General features: G+C 41.7%; 1 protein-coding gene across 1 annotated transcript in view; it reads left to right on the forward strand.

Moving 5' to 3' along the window:
- Window positions 1-19,567, forward strand: part of LOC108797234 (triple functional domain protein-like) — a gene marked incomplete at its 5' end in the record, with an annotated part of 228,203 nt that extends 208,636 nt beyond the window's left edge. Inside the window, 2 exons of the mRNA XM_018568804.1 lie at window positions 13,199-13,899; window positions 18,996-19,567. Of these exons, the coding sequence (XP_018424306.1) occupies window positions 13,199-13,899; window positions 18,996-19,259 (965 nt within the window). The remainder of the gene's footprint in view (window positions 1-13,198; window positions 13,900-18,995) is intronic.
- Window positions 19,568-20,384: the final 817 nt, after the last annotated feature.

A 20,384-nucleotide genomic window follows, 5' to 3' on the forward strand; every position in this document is an offset into this window, starting at 1 on the left:
CCATACCATCTTAATCAAGTTAATACGCCCAACCACCGATAATGGTAAATTACACCAGCTCTTACTTTGCTCCTTGAAGCACTGCATTAATGGTATAAGATTAAAATCTATAAAAGCTGTAACCATTACTGAAATCGTCACTCCCAGGTACTTAAAAGCAGAGGCAATTAATAACAGAATATTAGACCGATGGGTCAACCAGTGGTTCTACAGCAGTTGCAAAAAAAAAGGGGGACAACGGACATCCGTAAATGCCGTTGACTGCATACCATTAACTCTGACAGATGCACTTGGATTGTCATATACAATGCGAACCCAGTTATATTGCTTGCGGACGTCCGAGGGTCTATGAATAAAGAAGCCTCTGTTCTTTACTGTAGGGTTAAGAAAATTGGATTTTTGACTTACCTGTAAAATCCTTTTCTTGTACAGTACAGGACACCCTCCCCTCTGTTCAGGCGGTTTTCCTCTCATTGCTTGTTACAAACCGGAGTATTTCTAGCGCTGGGAGGGCTTATATGGGTTATCTCACAATTTTGAATAACTAAATGTGCCGAGCTACAACAATGATCAGATATAAAGAGTAAAAAAAATAAAAAAATAGTGACTCAAACAAATGTCAGTGAAAAAAATCAATCAGGTGTAAAGTCTTTAAATCTTCATAAATCCGCGAAAGATGTCCTAATATAGCAATAGTGATGAATATTAACAATTTTATTTGCCAGTGCTCAATCAGCTCAAGGTGGCTGCATATAGCCCATGGCCTATGATTAAATGAGCCTGTGTCCTGTACTGTATTCCTACGGATTATGTCAGTTGCATACCTGCCTTTTTTGCATTTTAATTCTGTCCTATCATCTTAATTAGTAAGCAGAAAAGATTTTTAAAAATCCAGCAAAGATTCCCATAGTAAAATTTATATGTGACAAAATAAAAACTTACAATAACTTGGTTGCAAAAATATATACACCCTTAAAGTGACATTAAAGTCAAACAAATGTTTCCCTCCCCCCAATGTTGATTAAAGCACTTACCTTAAATGATAACTCTTAATCCCACCTTCTTTCCTGTCGTTTTAATCTGTCCCTCCAGCACTGCTGCGTGTCTCCGATCCAGCGCTGACTCCTCTGCCCTTGCTGGCACTTCCTGTCCCACGATGTCTGCATGCGTGTTCACGCGTCCATATACTTACCTTGTGTCTCTCCTCGTCTCCCGGCTGAAAATGTGAACTGCGCATGCCCCTGACCCAAGATGCTTTGCGGCCACCCGAGCATTTTCACATTTTCAGACAGGAGCGCGCGGGGAAGACACAGGTAACACTCTTTTAAGCGTTTTTTGTTTTTTGGGGGTTTTTTTATTTGTGTGATTGTTGGGTATACTATTGCCATAGTTGCTTTGTATATTGTGCTATTATTAAATCTGCTATAAAACTGTTCAAAGGTGTGTTGGTGTGCAGTGGATCCAAGATTTGGGCGGTACATTGGTGCAGGGGGATAGGGGGTGAGCGCTATATATCTATAATATAATCTAGGGTTTAATAACCCTTTAAACTTATACTTTGTTGAATCACCTTTTAAATCAGATCCTTTTTTTATTAAAGATTTTTCAAGTTTACATAACAATAAACATAAGGCTCTGCAACACAAGGAGCCACCAAGAATGCATTAACATGTACCAACAACCATGCATCAAAGGAATGGAAGAAAAAAATAATTATTTTACACCACAATAAAGAAACATATCAAGTCATAATACTGTTGTCATTGTGTACCAATGTGCCTGAACATCATAAGTAACATGTGCGTGACATATTCATATCTCTCATCCCATCAAGATCTATCTGAAATCCACCCACCAAGGTGTGTATGTTTCACTATCAACATAGCCAGTCATGGTATACTGGGTGAGAGCATTGAGGGGTGTCAAAAAATGACCTAAGTGGCAGGGACGAGAGATGCCTGCCTGTTCAGCCATGTGTCCCAAATGGCATAAAATTTGGATAAATTGCCTCTGTGCTTATAAGTGAGTTTGTCCAGTGTTAGGAGACGGTCCAACTCCACCATCCAGGCCCCTGCTGACAGGACACTAAAATACATCCACATGAGAGCAATGACCCTCTGCGCTGCAAATAGGGCCCTAGATACAGCAATCACAGTGAGGTTGTTCCATGCAGAGGCGCCAAATACCCCTAGAAGGCAGGCTAGTGGAGAACAGGGTAGCTGGATCATGAAAATAGAGCAGATATGAATCACAACATTATTCCAGTATCCCACCAACTTGGGACAGCACCACAGAAGGTGTATAAGAGAGCCAGGCTCAACGCCACATTTAAGACATTTTGAGTCCGTTCTCACCCCAATTTTAAGTAGGAACTCCGGGGTGTGCTATGTTCTGTGTAGGATGAAGAGCTAAGTCAGCCGGTGAGAGGAAGACAGAGCGGACATACCAACTGAAGCCAGGGCAGCCTCCCACTCCTCCGTAATGCGAGCCACATCCTCCTCCCAGGCAGACCAACACTCTAGGGTATTTCCTCAAAAAATTAGACAACACGTGAGAATATAACTATTAGACAATACCCTTTGTATATGTGAAGGAAGATATTCTGTCCAGAAGCGTAACCTCAGATATACATATCGGACCAATCCCAGGGTGTACAGACAGGGCATGACGTAGCTGAAGATATTGATAGAATTGGGTCTTCTGCAGATTAAATTTAGATTGGAGCTGTTGAAAGAAGCATAGAGTACCCACTACATAGAAATGTGATAGCTGCTGAATTTTTGCCCTCCAAGAAACAAAGCCCCGCAATTTATGTACCTCCATCAATTTACGATTGTTCCAGAGTGGGGTGATGGTAGTATACTCTGAGAGACCCAGCAAGGATCCAGCAGGCACCTAGACAATGGCAAGCATTTTGGGTGTAGGGAAAGTAGAGTGGGACAAAAGTGTGGTGTCCAATAACGTTAATGGGGCTTGGAGCGGAAACGTATGCGAGAATAATCATGCATTGATGTGGAATCTGACTGATCTGCATGAATGAGGGAGGAGATAACTTTAGACAGCTGGGTAGCTAACACCTTGGCAAAAAATCGACTCCAAGCAGTGAGAAGCAAGTGATCCTTCCCCTTTTTCGGGAGGAGAACCACCGCTGCCTTGTGCATATATGGCGGGAGTAAACCAGTCAGTGAGGCATCCTTCAGGGTGTCTAAAAGTGCAGGCAACAGGACCTTACCATACTGTTTATATAGCTCAATAGGTAAACCGTCAAGGCCAGGCGCCTTTCCATTGAGGAAACGAGACTGCAGCCTCTATCTCCTCCAGCACCAGCGGGGGCCTCAAGAGCATTCCGTGCTTCTTGTGACGGCACCGGTAGAGAAATATGACTGAAATAGTCCCAGAGTTCAGATTGTGTGTATCTAGGAGCGGATGCGTATAATCCTTGGTAAAAAATCTGTAAACATTGATAGGATACCTTCAGAGTCAGAGCGAACTTGGCCAATGTGATCCCTTAATGAGACACCAAAATAGGGCTCCCTCTGCGAATGGGTTGGGCTAAGAGCCTACTAGTAGACTCCCCCTCCTCCCAATGCACCTGGCTCATAAAGAATAATTTGTTTCTGGCTTTCTGAAGAAGCAAATCAGCTCGTTTTGCTTCCAGATCAGCTAGATAGGCAGGAGTCGGAGAGGCTACATAGTTAGCTTCAGAGGTAGACACTCCAGTCTGTGCTTTCAATTCTGCCTGTCTACAGCGAGATTTTACAGTACTTATCTGTTTTATGAGCAGACCTCTGATATAAGCTTTAAAACAGTCCCACATACAGCTCCGTGGGGCATTGCCTGCATTCAAAGTCAAAAACAAAGATAGCTCCTCCTCCAGTGATGCACCTTTGGGCACTAGCGTCATTCAATGTGGGTTCAATTTCCAAGGCAAAGATGGGAGTTGCCAACTGGCCTTGTGTTGTAAGAATGGAAGCATGATCCGAAAGGGATCTGGGTAGAATATCCACAATAAGAAGCAGGGGAAGGAAGTCATATGAGCACAGTGCATAGCCAATACGGGAAAGAGAGTGGCAGAGAAACACGTGATTAGGATATGATCGGGGTGGAGAAGACGCCACACGTCCACCAGTCCCACTTAAGAGCAAAAGCTATGAAATCCGGAGTACCTAGGAGTGAGTAGATTAGTGGGACAGGGGAATTTATCTTCGGATAGGGATATAATGTTAATAAAATCTCCCACTACTAGGATGGGCAGAGGTGTTTTATTTTTAGTAAAGGACACCAGTTCCATAAGTACATCACCCGAGTATGGACGAGGTACATAGATATTGGCCAGAACACATTCGGAGCCAAATAGTGCACAGTGAATTAAGATATACTGACCATACGAGTCAACTTTAGTTTGCAAACAGGTGAATACAACACTATCATGTATTAAGATTGACACCCATCTAGCATGAGAAGAATAGCACGAGAGAAATACTGATGGAAAACACTTGCGTTTCAGGAAGCCCACTGTATCCCTAGTGGCATGAGTCTCCTGAAGGCATACAAGGCATACAATGGATGGCCTGTGCGACAAGACAGAAGAGAAGACAGCTTGTCTCTTAGTCTTGTTGCCAAGGCCACGCACATTCCATGAAAAAACTGATAGCCTACGTAGGGCCATGTCCGCCATGAAGAAGATATACACAACCCACAGAAAAGCAGGTATATAACCCAATAGCAAATATACTGTCACTCAGCACAAGTGTTCGTAGACAGGCAACATGAATGGCATTAGTAGGAGGTAGCTCATGACTTGTAAAACAGCACCAACACAAAGAAAAAAGGGAATAAACAGGCAAAGGCACTTCGGGACTTGTCCCCAGAGACCAAGGTCCAGCATGGTGTGGAAAACAACAACAAAAACAGTCCATACGAACTAAACATTCTCCACTCAGGAGAGATCCTAGGGGCTGGAGACATAAGGGCCCACAGTCGTAACCAGTGGAACAATACAAAAATAAAGAAAAATCTTTGAACACGAAAGCTTCGGCATACCTATGCAGGAGCGGAATATCCTCCAATGCTCAATACAAACTCGCCAGACGAGTGTGTGGACGATTGACGATCGAGCCACGCGGAGACAGCATGTGGGGTGTCAAAGAAGACTGTGTAATCCTCAACAATAACTCTGAGCTTGGCAGGATAAAGCATGGAATACTCAAGCTTCATTTGACGTAGGCGTCGCTTTACATCTTGATACTTGGCCCTCCGTTTCTGGACTTCTGAGGAAAAATCTGGGAAAGCATGACCCTGGAGCCATAAATAAAGAGATCCCCCAACTCCCGAGCTCTGCGCAGGATGGCTTTTTTATCTCTATAATTTAGTATGCGAATCAGCATGGGACATGGTGGGACAACCGGTGGTAAAGGACGAGTCGGCACCCGGTGGGCACATTCCACCAGGAACATGGGTAAAAGGCAATCCTTGCCAATGGTGTCCAGCAGCCATTTCTCAGCAAATGCAGTGGGATCAGGGCCCTCAGCCCCTTCAGGGACGCCGACTGCTCTAACGTTATTAGAGGGGGAGCCTATTCTCAATGTCTTCCATTTTGAGGAGGCTGTCAGAGGAGCTTTGCACAGCCAGTTTTAAATCATATTGAATTGGAGTAGTGAAATCCTCCAGGTCCCCCAGTCGGTTTTCCAATACCTTGGTCTTCTCCCGGACCTTTTGTAGATCACGGCGGAGGAACAAAATGTGGGCCCGAATGCCATGTACCTGGCCAGTCAAAGATGAGAGGGATGTGTTGCATTGCTGAACCGCCGCAAAAACATCTTTAAGAGTGGGTTCCGTGGAAGATATGCGAGTCTTGGGAGATTTCGGTTTGAAACAGAGAGGTGCTTCACAGGACCCTCCTCCACATCAGATGTATTGTAGCCGGCGTCTGAATGGCGGGATAGTGGCATGGGACAGCCACCTTCATCCCCTACCTTAAACATTCGGGACTGACCCTTCGGAGTGCCTCTGGCAAATTTCTCCAGCCTTGTGGCAACATCTTTAGAGTGATCCTTCCTGGTCTTACGAGGCATTTGAAATCGAGAGCTGCCACCATCTCGGGATAGCATACTGCAAGGGCTGAAGCACCGGTCTTTGTCATCCTGACCCACAGAGGCTCAAATGGTAGGCAAAAAAGACGTCCAGGTGTAGAGAGGAATGAGAGACGCAGGTAGAGAGATCAGGAACGAGCAATGTGGAAGGATGATCAGGATATTTGCAGGATAAGGTGCCGGAGCTCCGTTAACCACGTCTGTTCACATGTGCTGCCAAAGCACGCCACCGTTGAATCACCTTTTGATTTTATGACGGCATTCAGTCTTCTGGGGTTAGGAATCTATCAGCATGGAAACATCTTGCCTTGGGAATTTTTGCCCCCTCTGTCAGGTCCAGGCTCTGGCTGGGCTATTCTAAAACTTTAGAGGATAACATTAGTAGACATGTGTTGCGGAGAGTATATAGAGGAACTGGAAGTTTCACACCCCGGGTTTCAAATGCGAGAAAGAAAAATTATGTTTCCACAGTGGGGTGTGCAAAGACCCAGAGGGAAAAGGAAAAAAAGGGGGCTTTTAAGAAACAAGTCCAGACCTCTTGTATAAAAATTTTAGAAATACATTTATTCAATAACTCGTAGTATACATTATTTCAGATAAAAAACAAAATACATAATCATCAATAAAAATACATATACATATGCAGGTTCACCAGTTGGTGACAATACCGTGCAGTTACGATGTATGTTGTTGCTTGTTATCAGAATGGTATAAGCACTCCTATAGGTCTATAGGAACCCCGGGAGAGATTTTTGGGCACATTTTCCCACATCCTAACTGTAAGTTAACATCTTTTTTATCCTATAGGGCCAGTTATAGGTTGGTGTTCTACACTCGTATTTGACATATACATGTCCCAACATTACTGTACAAGCAGTGTTCAGCCCATGTGTTCACCAAAGTGATTTCAGGTAGTTGCGCTCCTCAATAAAGTGTTTTGTTTTTGGGTTGTTACACAGGGTCCCTCCCCCTGTTGTGAGGAACTTCGCACACCACCAGTAGTCAACCTTCAGAGTTGTGTCTGCTCTACAGGAGTGCGCTCTAAATATTGTGTTTTTCATTGCTAACCCAAAAGGTAATGACGTTCAAATGGAGAATGAGACTCTCAGAAAATTCCTTTCTCAAAATATAACTACCTGAACCTCCCGAGCCAAAAATCAATCCACCTGAACTATTCTCTGATGATAGGAGGCGTTATAGGGAATCTGTTAAATCCTGCAAGACTCTGTTTGATTTAAGACCTTGCACTTATTCCACTGATAGAATAAAGGTCTGCACAACAATTTCATACCTTAAGGGGGAACCCAGGGCCTGGGCAAACAGCTATCTGGAAAAAGAGGACTCCATACTAAATTCCTTCAGTAATTTCCTAGAGGCTATGTCATTATTATATGATGATCCCAGCAAACAATTATCAGCAGAAACTGCCATAAGAGGTTTAAAACAAGGCAAGAGACCAGTTGAGGACTATATAACAGAATTCAAACGCTGGTCTAAGGAAACTGATTGGAATGACATTAGACTTAGGAATCAATTTAGACTTGGCCTCTCTGTGGACGTTATGGGTGAACTATCCCTCACAGAGTTACCATTCACCTTAGATGCATTAATCTAACTCTATATCGATTGATCGGAGACTTTGTGAAAGATAAGCAGAGAAGACTCACCATACATTTCTGGATGCGTGGAAAGTTTCTATATCTTAACCCTAACCCTTGGAGATTGGAGCTATCCTTGGCCCTTTAACTGAATCAGAGACGCAAAGATGCAGGAACTTAAACCTATGCCTGTATTGTGCATCCTCTGAACACTCTCTAGAGACATGTCCATAGCCTAGAAGGAAGAATGCATGTAAGTCTACATCAAAATGCAAGTTAAATATTTACTACCCTACCATTCATTTATTATTTCAATATTGCTCGGACCTTGCAGTGGGACCAAAGAAGGTTCCCCAGTGAAGCAATGGTCAATTCTGGTGCATCCAGGAATTTTATTGATGCGCAAATTGTAAATCAGAATAAAATCCCTATACTTAAGAAAAAATATCCAGTCTCTGTTATTGACAGAAGCACAATAGCATTGGGTCCTATTATCTACCAAACACAACCATTAATGGTAATAATAAATGAATGTCACGTCGAATACCTCTCATTTGATGTAGTTCCATCTCCACTCTTCCCATCATATCATATTGGGATTGCCCTAGTTGAAATTACACTAACCTCACCTCCAATCGGAATCATTATCTGTTTAACTCACTTTCCCATACTGTCTTCAAACATATTATCCATCAATTCCTTTGCTTCAGATTTCCACACCTGTCATACCCACTGCTTACCAAGATTTTGCTGACGTTTTCTGTAAAAAAAAAAAGATGGCAGACACTCTACCACCTCATAGACCATATGATTGTCTCATAGACTTAACTCCTGATCGACCTATACCTTTTGGTCCTATTACCCACTATCCTAGCCGGAGTTAAACCACCTTAAAGTATACCTGGATAAAACTTAAAGAAAGGCTTCATCAGACCCTCCACGTCTCCAGCTGGAGCTATGTTCTTTGTGTGGAATAAAGATAATAGCTTAAGACCTATAATTGATTACAGGGAATTAAATAAAATAACAATCAAGAATAGGTACCCACTGTCACTCATTCCAGAACTCATAGAACTCCTGCAAACAGCCCAGATCTATACTTGACCTGAGGGGGGCTTAGGACTTAATTCGGATTAACGCTGGAAATGAATGGAAAACAGCATTTCGTACCAGGTATGGTCTATACGAATATTTAGTCATGCCTTTTGGGCTGCCTAATACCCCAGCAACCTTTCAATACTTTATCAATTATATTTTCAGATACTTGTTTGATGTCTGATTTACAGTATCTTACAAAAAGCAAAACACTTTCTGCAAGACAGGTTGGGTGGAGTTTCTTCTTTGACAAATTCGACTTCATCAAAACCTACAGACCTGCATCAAAAAATGGGAAAGCAGATTCTTTATCTAGAATCGAGGAGCCAGTGAATCACCCAAGTCCACCAACTTCTATTATAGCTCAAGAGATCATAATAAAAGCTACCATGAATCTAAAACAAGAACTTTAAAGATGATCTGCTCCCTGATCCATCCCCTCCAACCTGCAGGTTACAACCTGACAAGGAAGGTTTTCTTTACAAGGGATTTCAATTATACATATCTCCATTGTTTCAGGTCCAGATTATGAAGTTACTACATGATGCCCCCCTAGCTGGTCATCCAGGGATTACATGAACATTGGAACTGATTCGTCTGTACTTTTGGTGGCCGAGCATGTCTAAAATAATTCAAGATTACGTCTCTTCTTGTGAGGTATGTGCCAGGTCGAAACACGATACAAAGTTGCCATATGGCCTTTTAACAAACCTACCCATTCCTGAAGATCCATGGGAGACCATTTCACTGGATTTCATTGTGGAGTTACCATCATCTAAGAATTGTAACACCTTCTAAGTTGCGTCAGATCTCTTTACAAAAAGGACTCATTTTGTACCACTCCATAAATTACCAAATACAAAACAGACAGCCGGCGCAGTCATTTCCAACATCAATAAGTTACATGAAATTCTGAAACAAATTATCTCAGACTGAGGTAGCCAATTCATTTAAGAATTCTGGAAGGCACTTTGCACAAAGCTTTAAATCGACCATCAACTCTCCAGGGCTTACCATCCCCAAACAAATGGACAAACTGAGAGAATGAATCAGAGCTTACCGCAATATATACGCTGTTATTGTACTTACCTTCAAGATTCCTTTAGTTCTACTACTTCCTTTAGTTCTACAACAATTCCATCAACGCATCTACTCGTCAAACCCCTTTCTTTGCTAACTATGGGTATTGCCCAAATCCGATACCTACAGATCTAATTCCAACTAATAATCCCATTACCAATGTTCTGTGTTTTCAAAGAAATCTCTGAACTCCTCAAAACTAACATTGTAGAGGTTCAAGCCAAACAAAAGTTCTACTACGATCTCAAAGGAAGACAACCCCCAAACTACCAGATTGGGAATTCAGTATGGCTATCAACTGAGGATGCACCGATACCAGTTTTTCGGTATCGAGTATTAGTACTGATACTATACTGATACCGGTACTTCCGGTATCATGGAGCCGGCTTCCCGGGGAAAACAGGAAGGCAGGCAGCGTGTCATTACCCGCTGTCGGGCTTCCTGATTGGCCGAGCAGCCGGCTTCCTAGCCAATCCGCATCGAGCCGGCTGTTTAGCCGGCTTAACGCTGATTTCCCAGGAAGCCGGCTTCCCAGCCAATCAGCATTACCCGCGGCCCGGCTTCCTGATTGTTTGGCAGGCTCGCTGCTGATTGACTGGGAAGCCAGCTTCGTGCCGGCCAAATGGCATGGTGCTTGCTTCCTGGCCAGAGTGGCTCCTTGCAGAGGGGCTACTGTAATATACTTACCTTAAGTCTCTGCAGGCATCCGAGTGGAGTCCCGCCCTAACCAATCATCTGCCGCAACGCCACCTGCTCTCTTCCTTCTTTAAAGGAGAACTATGAGGTGTGTGCTTTTCACTCATCCTCATAGTACTAGCCGACCTGTGACAATGAAACTGTCACAGGTCGGCTCAGTCGATCGGGAAGTGAGCGAACACATACCGACGTTCGCTCACTTCTCGATCTTGTCGCGGCAGAGAGCCGTGACAGGGGAGGGACTGGATTCTCCCCTCCCCGCTCCGATCCTCCAGCGCTGACTGGCAGAACGGACGGGGGAGGGGGCGGGTCCAGCTGGCTCTGCCTCTAGATAGACAGAGCCAGCTGTCACTCAAGCAGCTGGGCAGATCCATACATAATTGTCGGGATGCGTTTCAGCTGTGGCGTCTCAGTATACCGCGGTATACTGAGCTTAGGTTGACGGAAGGACGCTAGTTTGTGTCCTCCCGTTACCCTTAGGAGAACTATGGGGAAAAGTCCTAACCCCATAGTTCTCCTTTAAGCTGGTAGATTCAAACAACGGAGTCTGTGTAATGTGTGGACGCCGGCTCCCTGACACTGCAGAGGCTACTCCTCTCACTCTCAACCGAGTCTTCCTGAATTAAACGTGCCTCTCCCTCTCTGTTTGCTTCACAGTGGCAAGACACCTTCCATTGCTTCCACAGCTACACAAACTCACCCTTTATTACCAGCTGCTTCCTACTCTGGTGTGCACTCTGCACTATCCATTACTGCTGCTGATTCCTGTGTGCACTCTTCATAATCCATTACTCCTGCTGACTCCTCTGCGCACTCTGCATTATCCAAAATTGAATGGTATTTTGAACTGTTCATAAGTCTCTCCACCTTGACTTCAGTTCCAGCTGAAGAAAATCAGCCCCAAAGCATAAAGCTGCCACCACCTTGCTTCACTGTAGGTATGGTGTTCTTTTGGTGATCTGCAGTGTTGTTTGTGTGCCAAACATATGTTTTGAAATTTTGGCCTCATCAGACCATAACACATTTTCCCAAATGCTTTTGTCAGACTTGATGTAGGTTTTGCAAAATGTAGCCAGGCTTGGATGTTTTTCTTAGTAAGAAAAGGCTTCCGTCTTGCCACCCTACCCCACAGCCCAGACATATGAAGAATATGGGAGATTGTTGTCACGTGTAGTACACAGCCAGTACTTGGCAGATATTCCTGCAGCTCCTTTAATGTTGCTGTAGGTCTCTTGGTAGCCTCCTGGACCTGTTTTCTTCTAATCGTTTTTCATCAATTTTTGAGGAATGTCCCGCTCATGGTAATGTCACTGTTGTGCCATATTTTCTCCACTTGTTGATGTCCACTGTGTTCGCTGGTATATCTGATGCTTTGGGTGAAAAAATGTTGTACCCTTCTCCCTACCATCCAAGAATGAAACCCCTTTGATGCTTTATATGCTCCTTACAAACCATAACTTTTGCTGTAAGGGGCAACTGAGTAAATGTCAGAAAAATCCAACTAGATAAACTGAACTTTATATGGGCTTAATCAGTCACTTTAATTGATGGCAGGTGTGTATTTAACATCAGTCTGAATGTGATTGGTCAATTCTGACCACAGCCACTTCCCTAACTATAAGAGGGTTTGTACACTTATGCAGCCACATTATTATTTTTCTGTATTAGACAATTTTTTTTTCATTGAATTTTACAGATTATAGTGAAAAAAAATCTAAAGTGATTTATCTTCTGATTTTTTTTACATCCCTTTTTTTACAGGTTTGTGTAGACTTTTTATAGCCACTGTAAGTTGCAAGCAGCAATCTTTTAGCATGCTATTTTTACTGGTAACAAAGAAGACACCATAATAGTGCAATGGTAGATCTAAGCATTAATCAGAGTATGTGGGAACTTTGATAAAGGGACCTTTTGTGGTACAGTAGCGTTGCACTTTTATGGTATACCCTTTGTTATCATTATTACATCTTTTGGTGAATGGTAACAAGGTGCCAACAACATCTAGTATGTTTTTTTCTGATATGTTTGGACAACATCATCCATCTAGTTGCTACAGCACCATGACTACAAGGTCTTAGTGTTGCAAGGCGTGCTTTCAGGATCTGCTTTAATTTTTTCCCTTTTAAAGTCACATCCTTGTGCATGCAGGAGAAAACAATAATCCCATGTGTGCAATCGTTATCATTAAAATGAACTCCACGCAAAGAGGTAAATACCCAGATGAAATACAATACATTAATGAAAGCTGTTTTACATTAGACAGTTGCCATCTGAACATTTGTTCCCATTTGATGATTACATTTTCACTCATTCCTTTAATGGCAATAATTCATTTTTGAAGTTTCAAATCAAAAAAAGCACACACTGAGATGTTAGTGGAAAAAGTAAGTGTTTTATGATTTTGTCACATGTGAATTTATTAATTAAATAGTTTACTTTGCTGAATTCCAGCCACAAAAGTTTAGTTACTATAGAATTAGCAGGGAAAGTTGACCTGAACAGTTGGTTTGCAAAGAGGAAAAACACCTGTGTAGTGAATAATCCACCAAACCTGTAAAAATTGTTTTTAGGCAAAAACACTAGAAGGGGTTAAATACACTATGCTATATTATTTAATGTTTGTTTTCTGTTTTTTAGCCTTGACATTACCAGAGGAATATCACAGAAACCAAATTGGTGGAAATGTCCCATCTGCCAGTGGACCTACCTGCACTAGTGGACTGAGTACCTCTGGTCGAAGTAGGCCTTCCCGAATTCCCCAGCCTGTCAGACATCACTTATCTGCTCTGGTTTCTTCTTCTTCTGCAATAGCAGAGGCAGACAAATTGTCAGGTATGTTTGTACGTAGTGCTTCAGTGTCACCACTCAACTTCTCTTTAGACCCTACACACTCAATTGCAGACAAAGTTCTTTCAGGTTCAGAAACAAGTGTCTGTAATAAAGAATGTTTATCCGAGGTAAAGACATTTGATGGCTGCAAGAAACTTAACAGTGGATTAGCAAATGGCCTTCAGAGAAAGATTTGTGAGAACACAGAGGATTGTCGGCTTGCATTAGCGAAGAAAATAAACAGTGCTACAGCATCTTTTAACACTCATAGTTCATTTAACTTTCCATTGTCTTTTGGTAAGGAATCTACTGCATCCATCAGCCCTTTTCTTAAAGGCTCTTTTTGGAGCTCAGTATCCTCAGCTAGTCGTTCTGGTTCCATCACTTTTCCTGGTGATACCTTGCAACACAAAGGTCTTCGTCAGTCCACACACAACAAGGATTCAGACCGTCTCAGCACCTGCTCCTCAGCCAGTGAGCAGTCAGTTCATTCCACTAAGAGTAATGGGGTAAGAAGAGCTCTCTTTCTGCAAGTTCTCCAAATCTATCCTGCTCCTGGGCTGTTGCTCACATCATTGAATTGCTAACTAACCTCAAGCTCCAAAATGCTTTTTCTTCTGTGAAATAATCATTGGTTTGGTCCTTTACTTTATAATTTTTATTCTGAAACATATGCATCGCTCTTCTTAGCCTTCTGGGCATCATCTAAACGTAATATAGATTACTAATACCTGGCTTTTCTCTTTTACACTTTAAGTCTAAACAATAGAGTCTTATAGGGATGTTCAGATACCAGTGCCGATACTTGGCATTTTCACAAAAACTAACAGGGTCACAGTGGTTGCAGATGTGACAGGACCCTGGCGCTCCACCACTGTCCTGAAATCTTTAGTCTGTATTGTTTTCGAAAAACTGTCAATACTTGGTATCTGAACATCACTATCTCACTTTTACACACAGTATAGTCTGCTGAACATGTATAGAAACAAAGGCGAATCAGGGTAAGTTTAACTGAAATATATGTATATATATATTGCAAACATACATAGATCGTTACATGTATATTATATACATACATAGATTTTTTATAAAATTATGTGCTATGTATCTTGAAAACAAAGATTATGTCTAGGCTCTTAATGGGAACATGTAGTCCTTTAAATGTCTCATATTTATTTATCTCAACAAGATCAGCATAATATAAATATTCTCATTGTGCGTTAATGTATTAACCTATTTCTACCTGCCATCTGTAGATAAATATTCCTCAGCTCAATACCTTATACCTTAGATTATTTTGCAGAACTAGAAGGCACACTGTCAGAATCAATCACCATGGTTCCAAATCAAGTGATCACTGTGATTTCATAATGATCATAACATTGCTTACATACAAGCCAGCTGAACTGTCATTGTGCCTTTTAACAAAAGCAGTCGACTGGCAGTGGTTATTGTAAAGTTATAAGTAAAAGTAAACCCGTGTTAAATAAAAAAATATTAAGAGCTTGTTCACCTAAGCCCACAACCCAAAAACAATCTGGTGTTAAAGCAGGCTGGTGTCCGCGTGCCAGCAATGGGGGGGGCAGTGCCTTGAATTTTTAAAATGCAATGTTTAACCCCTTCATGACTGAGGCCTTTTTTTCATTTTTTGTACCCATGTTATATTCCACATTTTAGATAAAAAGTGACATTTCATTAATTTCCTTACACCACAGTAGACAAACATTTTTAAAGTGTATTACCACTTTTGCAGTCAAATTTAGGAAAACCCCATCCATATGTTCGTTATGTGTTCCTTATCACACAGAATGGCTGATTCCAGGTTTTTCTTAGCCCTTTCACAGTGGTCTGTCTTGGGACAGAAGTTTGAGGATTGTGTTTATCTGATAAGCTTAATTAGCATACAATGGTCCAGCCACCTCTGAATGGATGAGACCCCTCACCCATCACAGCCTTTCCTAACATTTAAAAGAGAGAGACGCTCAAATACATTTTAACCCTTAAAACCCTAACCCAAATAAAAGCTATTTAAACTGCAAGAAGCATTTTTTTTAGCTTAAGCTATGTGAATGGGAACATGTAACAAATATAAAAATAGGTGTTATCTCAATTTGACTGCGAAAGTGGAAATACACTTTAAGCACCACTCTGCTCTGTCCCTGTAGTATGAATGAGACACACAGAAAATGATTGTTTTCTATGTGCCCTTTTGAAGACCTGCATTGCTTAGGGGGGTGGAGAAAATCACAGTTATCCAGGCATAGTGTGAACAAACCATTTAAAATGTAAATACACACATATATATATGTATGTAATGTAAAAGTGACAAATGCATATTTTTCACAATTTTGTCCATTTGTCATTATATAATAAAACATCTGTGCATTAAAGCAATGTACCATGTAAAAGTGATAGGTGTACTTTAAACCAGTGTAAACATTTTATAGATTTTTATAAATAAGGAAATTTGTCAGAGTTATAGTCAAGTTACAGAGACAAATTTAGCTGCTTCCATATAAGTATCAATGACTCTGCCACAAAATGGGTTTAAATCCCTATTTCTTGTTGTAAACAACATCATAAAAATGAAGAGCATAATCCCTAATTGCTATGCCAAGTTAGAGCAACTACTTTACCAGCTATTTCTCCACCTTTTATAGCAAATCAGTAATTTGGATGACTTCACAACTGCTTTCTATCTCCTCTATATAACTATACCAGGGGTCAGCAACCTTAGACACTGAAAGAGCCATTTGGACACGTTTCCCACAGAAAAGAAAACACTGGGAGCCACAAAACCCTTTTGATATCTAAAATAAAGATAACACTGCATATATCGTTTTTTACCTTTATGCTATGTATAGCATGTATATAGGTATATGTGGGCTTAGTAACGCACTGGACTCTGGGCTTGGTAACGCACTGGACTCCGGACTTACCTGAGACCCCGCAGAGTCCACCTGAGAGTGACCCGGCAGTGCACACCATAGATCCTGCGCAGCCCATCTGAGACTCTCTATGGTGGGCTCTGCAGGGCCTCAGGTGGGCTGGTCGCCAGGGTCCCTTTCCCTGTACCTCCTCCCAACTCCTCTTACCTGCTGCTGCTGGGGCCTGGCCTCCTCCACCCCCTCTCCTATAACTCTGCCATGCCACCCCTGGTACAGCTGATACTCATGTAAGAGGCCCCCCAGGCTGCCCAAACCGCTCACATGGGTACCGGCCGTACCCCCTGATGACGGTGTTCTATCAAAGTTTGTGACTACGTTACAATGTGTGACCGGTGACGTGGTCACACATTTCAATGTAATCCCGCCCAGTTTTTTGGCGGTGGAATGTCCAACGCTTTCTCAGCTGTTCCAGGGCAGATCGGCATCGCAAATCGTATGTGTGCAAGATAACTGAGCTGCCCTGGAACAGCGGTTGGATCCTGAAATGTCACTTCTATCCGACTCTGTGAGTGCGATCTCACATTCCACCCACTCACAAAGTCTGATAGACAGCTGAGAAAGCATTGGAATGCTTGACCTATTGGTGGTCACACATTTTACCGCCAGAAAAATGGGTGGGATTACATTGAAATGTGTCACCGGTTACACATTCCAGCCTAGTCATAAACTTTGATAGAACAGCAGTCCTGTTTGATCATTTAATCAGAGAAATAGATTATAATAGGGAACATTACAGCGTAATGTTCCCCATTTTAATCCACTTTTCTAAATAAATTAAATAACAGCACACAGTGTGCAGTTACACCCGTACCGCCCTCCCCCCCCCCCCCCCCCCCCCACTTCACACCTACACCCCACCCCCCCAATCCCATCCTCTCCCGCCATCTGTTACTAGGGACGCTGCCGGGAGAGGAGGTGAGTCACCGGACCCGCCCCCTTGCTGAGAAGCCCATCGGCAGTGCGGGGCCCCGGGACCCTGCTCTGCCACATATTCCACGAAAGGGAGGGCCAGAACCGGACCTCACCGGGCACCCCCAAGCCTCAGGCCCGAGGCCCTGGAGGTAGTTCCGCCCCCGGAACAGGGAGCCGCAGCAGATGGATGAAAGAGCCACATGCGGCTCTGGAGCCGGGGGTTGCCGACCCCTGAACTATACCATTAACAGGGGCAACCCCATCATAGCAAATTCCACCACACATAGCTGTGTACCATCTGTCATTGCTGCATCTTGGTGTCTAGGTCTAAGGGGTAAATAGGTAACCCTGTGGTGTGAATACTGGAATATTCTAACAATCTTTGTTTATACTTGCATAAAATAGTCAAGCAAATGCACTATTATAGCTGACCTAAAGTCAAACTGCTGATTTGGACTTCTATGCTATGTTTGAGAAATGCACCTGTGACTCTACAATAATGATTGTTATGTAATTATATATTAAGGGAAGCCCTTTTATTAACCCCTTCGTGACTGACGACGTACAGTGTACGTCGCCAGCATCGGGGCTGTTTAAACAAAAAAATAGGTACTTTGCTGCATTATGGAAGTTTTACCTCATTAGGGAATGCAGAGATTTAGTTGTTTAATTCCCTCAGATACTTTTGGATAGAAATGCAGTAAGATAAGATGATCAGTACTGTACAGTCACTGAGCACCATTAGTAAGCAGAAAACATAGCTTGCATATAATGAGCAAGTATTACTGTCCCCTTGCACGTATATAATTAGAACAAACTTGTAATGCACAATAATAAGATTATTTTTATTAAGCTGATCTCTTTTATATGTATACTGGACAACCCCATGCTTTCAGGGAAACATAAACATACAGTTTTGACTTAAAGCTCATCTCCTTTTGAAAATGTAACCCCGCTACCTCCCACCCTTTTCACCCACTAAGTAGTGTTTTTTTGTTTTTTTTAACCCAGAGGAGATATTTATGCTTAAGTCCTCCACCCGGATCTCTTGGTGGTGATGTTTCCAGGTGCAAGGGACCAGTAAGCCAGAGCTGTGTCTTAATAGCTGTAATGTACATGGTCACAGTTGAATGATCTGTCTTGCCTATAAAGTAATTATATTCATTCTTTTTTTGCAAATACAGAGAATTTAAAAAAGGGAAATGCAACATCAAAATAAGCTGACATTAAAATCCAAATATTTGTTTTTGGTATGTTCTAAATTGCATCCATATAGCTGTGAAAGGCTGCTCACTCATCACGTGACACCTTTAGGTTATTCTTCCCAATTACATTAAAAGCCTGTTTTCATTATGATGGTTATTAACAATGCCTGATATATACCTTTTGCTGTATCTAACTAATTCGAAAACTTCTTTACAAAATCTATACGTTTTTATTTTAAAATTGTTTACATCTTTTTATGAACCTGTTTGCTTGATTAAGTGAATGATGGAGTAACAGAAGGTAGAAGCAAGCAGACCACTTCTAGTACTGTTTTTTTGGGGGGGTAGGGGGGGATTAATTTTTATTGCTTTGAGGGAAAAGATCAGTGATTGAGCCAAATCAATCTTTCTTCCGAAGAATTTGTCAGCTTATGGATAAGTCTATGTTGCCATAGACATGAGATGGTTATTACATGTCTATGACCAGCTTAAATATGTTTTGTAGATGGGTGATCATAATTTTCTTTTATGTTCCTCCAGAGTGAAAGTAGCAGCAGTAGCAATATCTCCACTATGTTGGTGACACGTGATTACACAGCAGTGAAGGAGGATGAAATTAATGTCTACCAAGGAGAGGTGGTTCAAATTATGGCAAGCAACCAGCAGCGCATGTTCCTGGTGTTCCGAGCTGCCACTGATGCTTGCCCCGCAGCTGAAGGCTGGATTCCAAGTTATGTCCTAGGCCATACAAGTTCTGTCACCACTGATATTTTTGATGGGACAATGAAGTGGGTATTTGGCTAAGAAAGGTAGCAATAAAAGTAAATGTTTTATTTATGTTTGAGTGATAATGCAAACATATTGTACATATGTGGTAATAACCTGCTATTTAAAGATTCGGGATAATTGCAGACAAGCACCTTATGGATGTTTGTGTCTTTTTGCTTATACTGATTTTATGTAATGTTGCAAAGAACTTTCTGTACAACAAGGGCAAATAAAATTGAAAAATGGAATGCAAATCCAGCACCATTAGTTTAATTGATTATTGAAATGGAATTTTACAATAAAAACAATCAAACCTGTATTTTTGTATTTTATTTTTTGCAAAAACCAAATTCTTTTTTTTGCATAGCAGTTTGATTGCTTTACTCCAATACTTGGTATATCATTGCTAATCTCATTATTGATTTGGCTCCTTAGGTATTCAGGGAGCTAGGAAGCAGCAGTTACCTATTGTCCTAGTGTAGTTTTGACATCATGAGATGCTTCCCAATTACCGTATATACTCGAGTATAAGCCGTCCCAAGTATAAGCCGAGGTACCTACTTTTACCCAAAAAAACTGGGAAAAAGTATTGACCCGAATATAAGCCGAGGGTGGGAAATGAGGCAGCTACTGGTAGATAGATACCAATAAAATTACATTAATATTTATTTAAAAGAAAAATAACCTAGCTCTGTAAGTGGAAAAGGGGGTGCAGGGCTACATATCATGTACTACGGATCATTTAACCCATTCATGTTAGCAGAGGATCATTGTAAATGTATTGTCTGCACTGTATTAGCAGTATATACTCTATATAGAGTATATACTGCTAATACAGTGCAGACAATACATTTACAATGATCCTCTGCTAACATGAATGGGTTAAATGATCCATAGTACAGGGCTACATACAGATCATTTAATACATTCATGTTAGTATAATTGTAAATGTATTGTCTGCACTGTATTAGCAGTATATACTCTATATAGAGTATATACTGCTAATACAGTGCAGACAATACATTTACAATGATCCTCTGCTAACATGAATGGGTTAAATGATCCATAGTACAGGGCTACATACAGATCATTTAATACATTCATGTTAGTATAATTGTAAATGTATTGTCTGCACTGTATTAGCAGTATATACTCTATATA

This window comes from Nanorana parkeri, unplaced genomic scaffold (genome assembly GCF_000935625.1).
Source record: "Nanorana parkeri isolate BGI_ZX_2015 unplaced genomic scaffold, ASM93562v1 scaffold1248, whole genome shotgun sequence".
In the NCBI taxonomy this organism is placed as follows: domain Eukaryota; kingdom Metazoa; phylum Chordata; class Amphibia; order Anura; family Dicroglossidae; genus Nanorana; species Nanorana parkeri.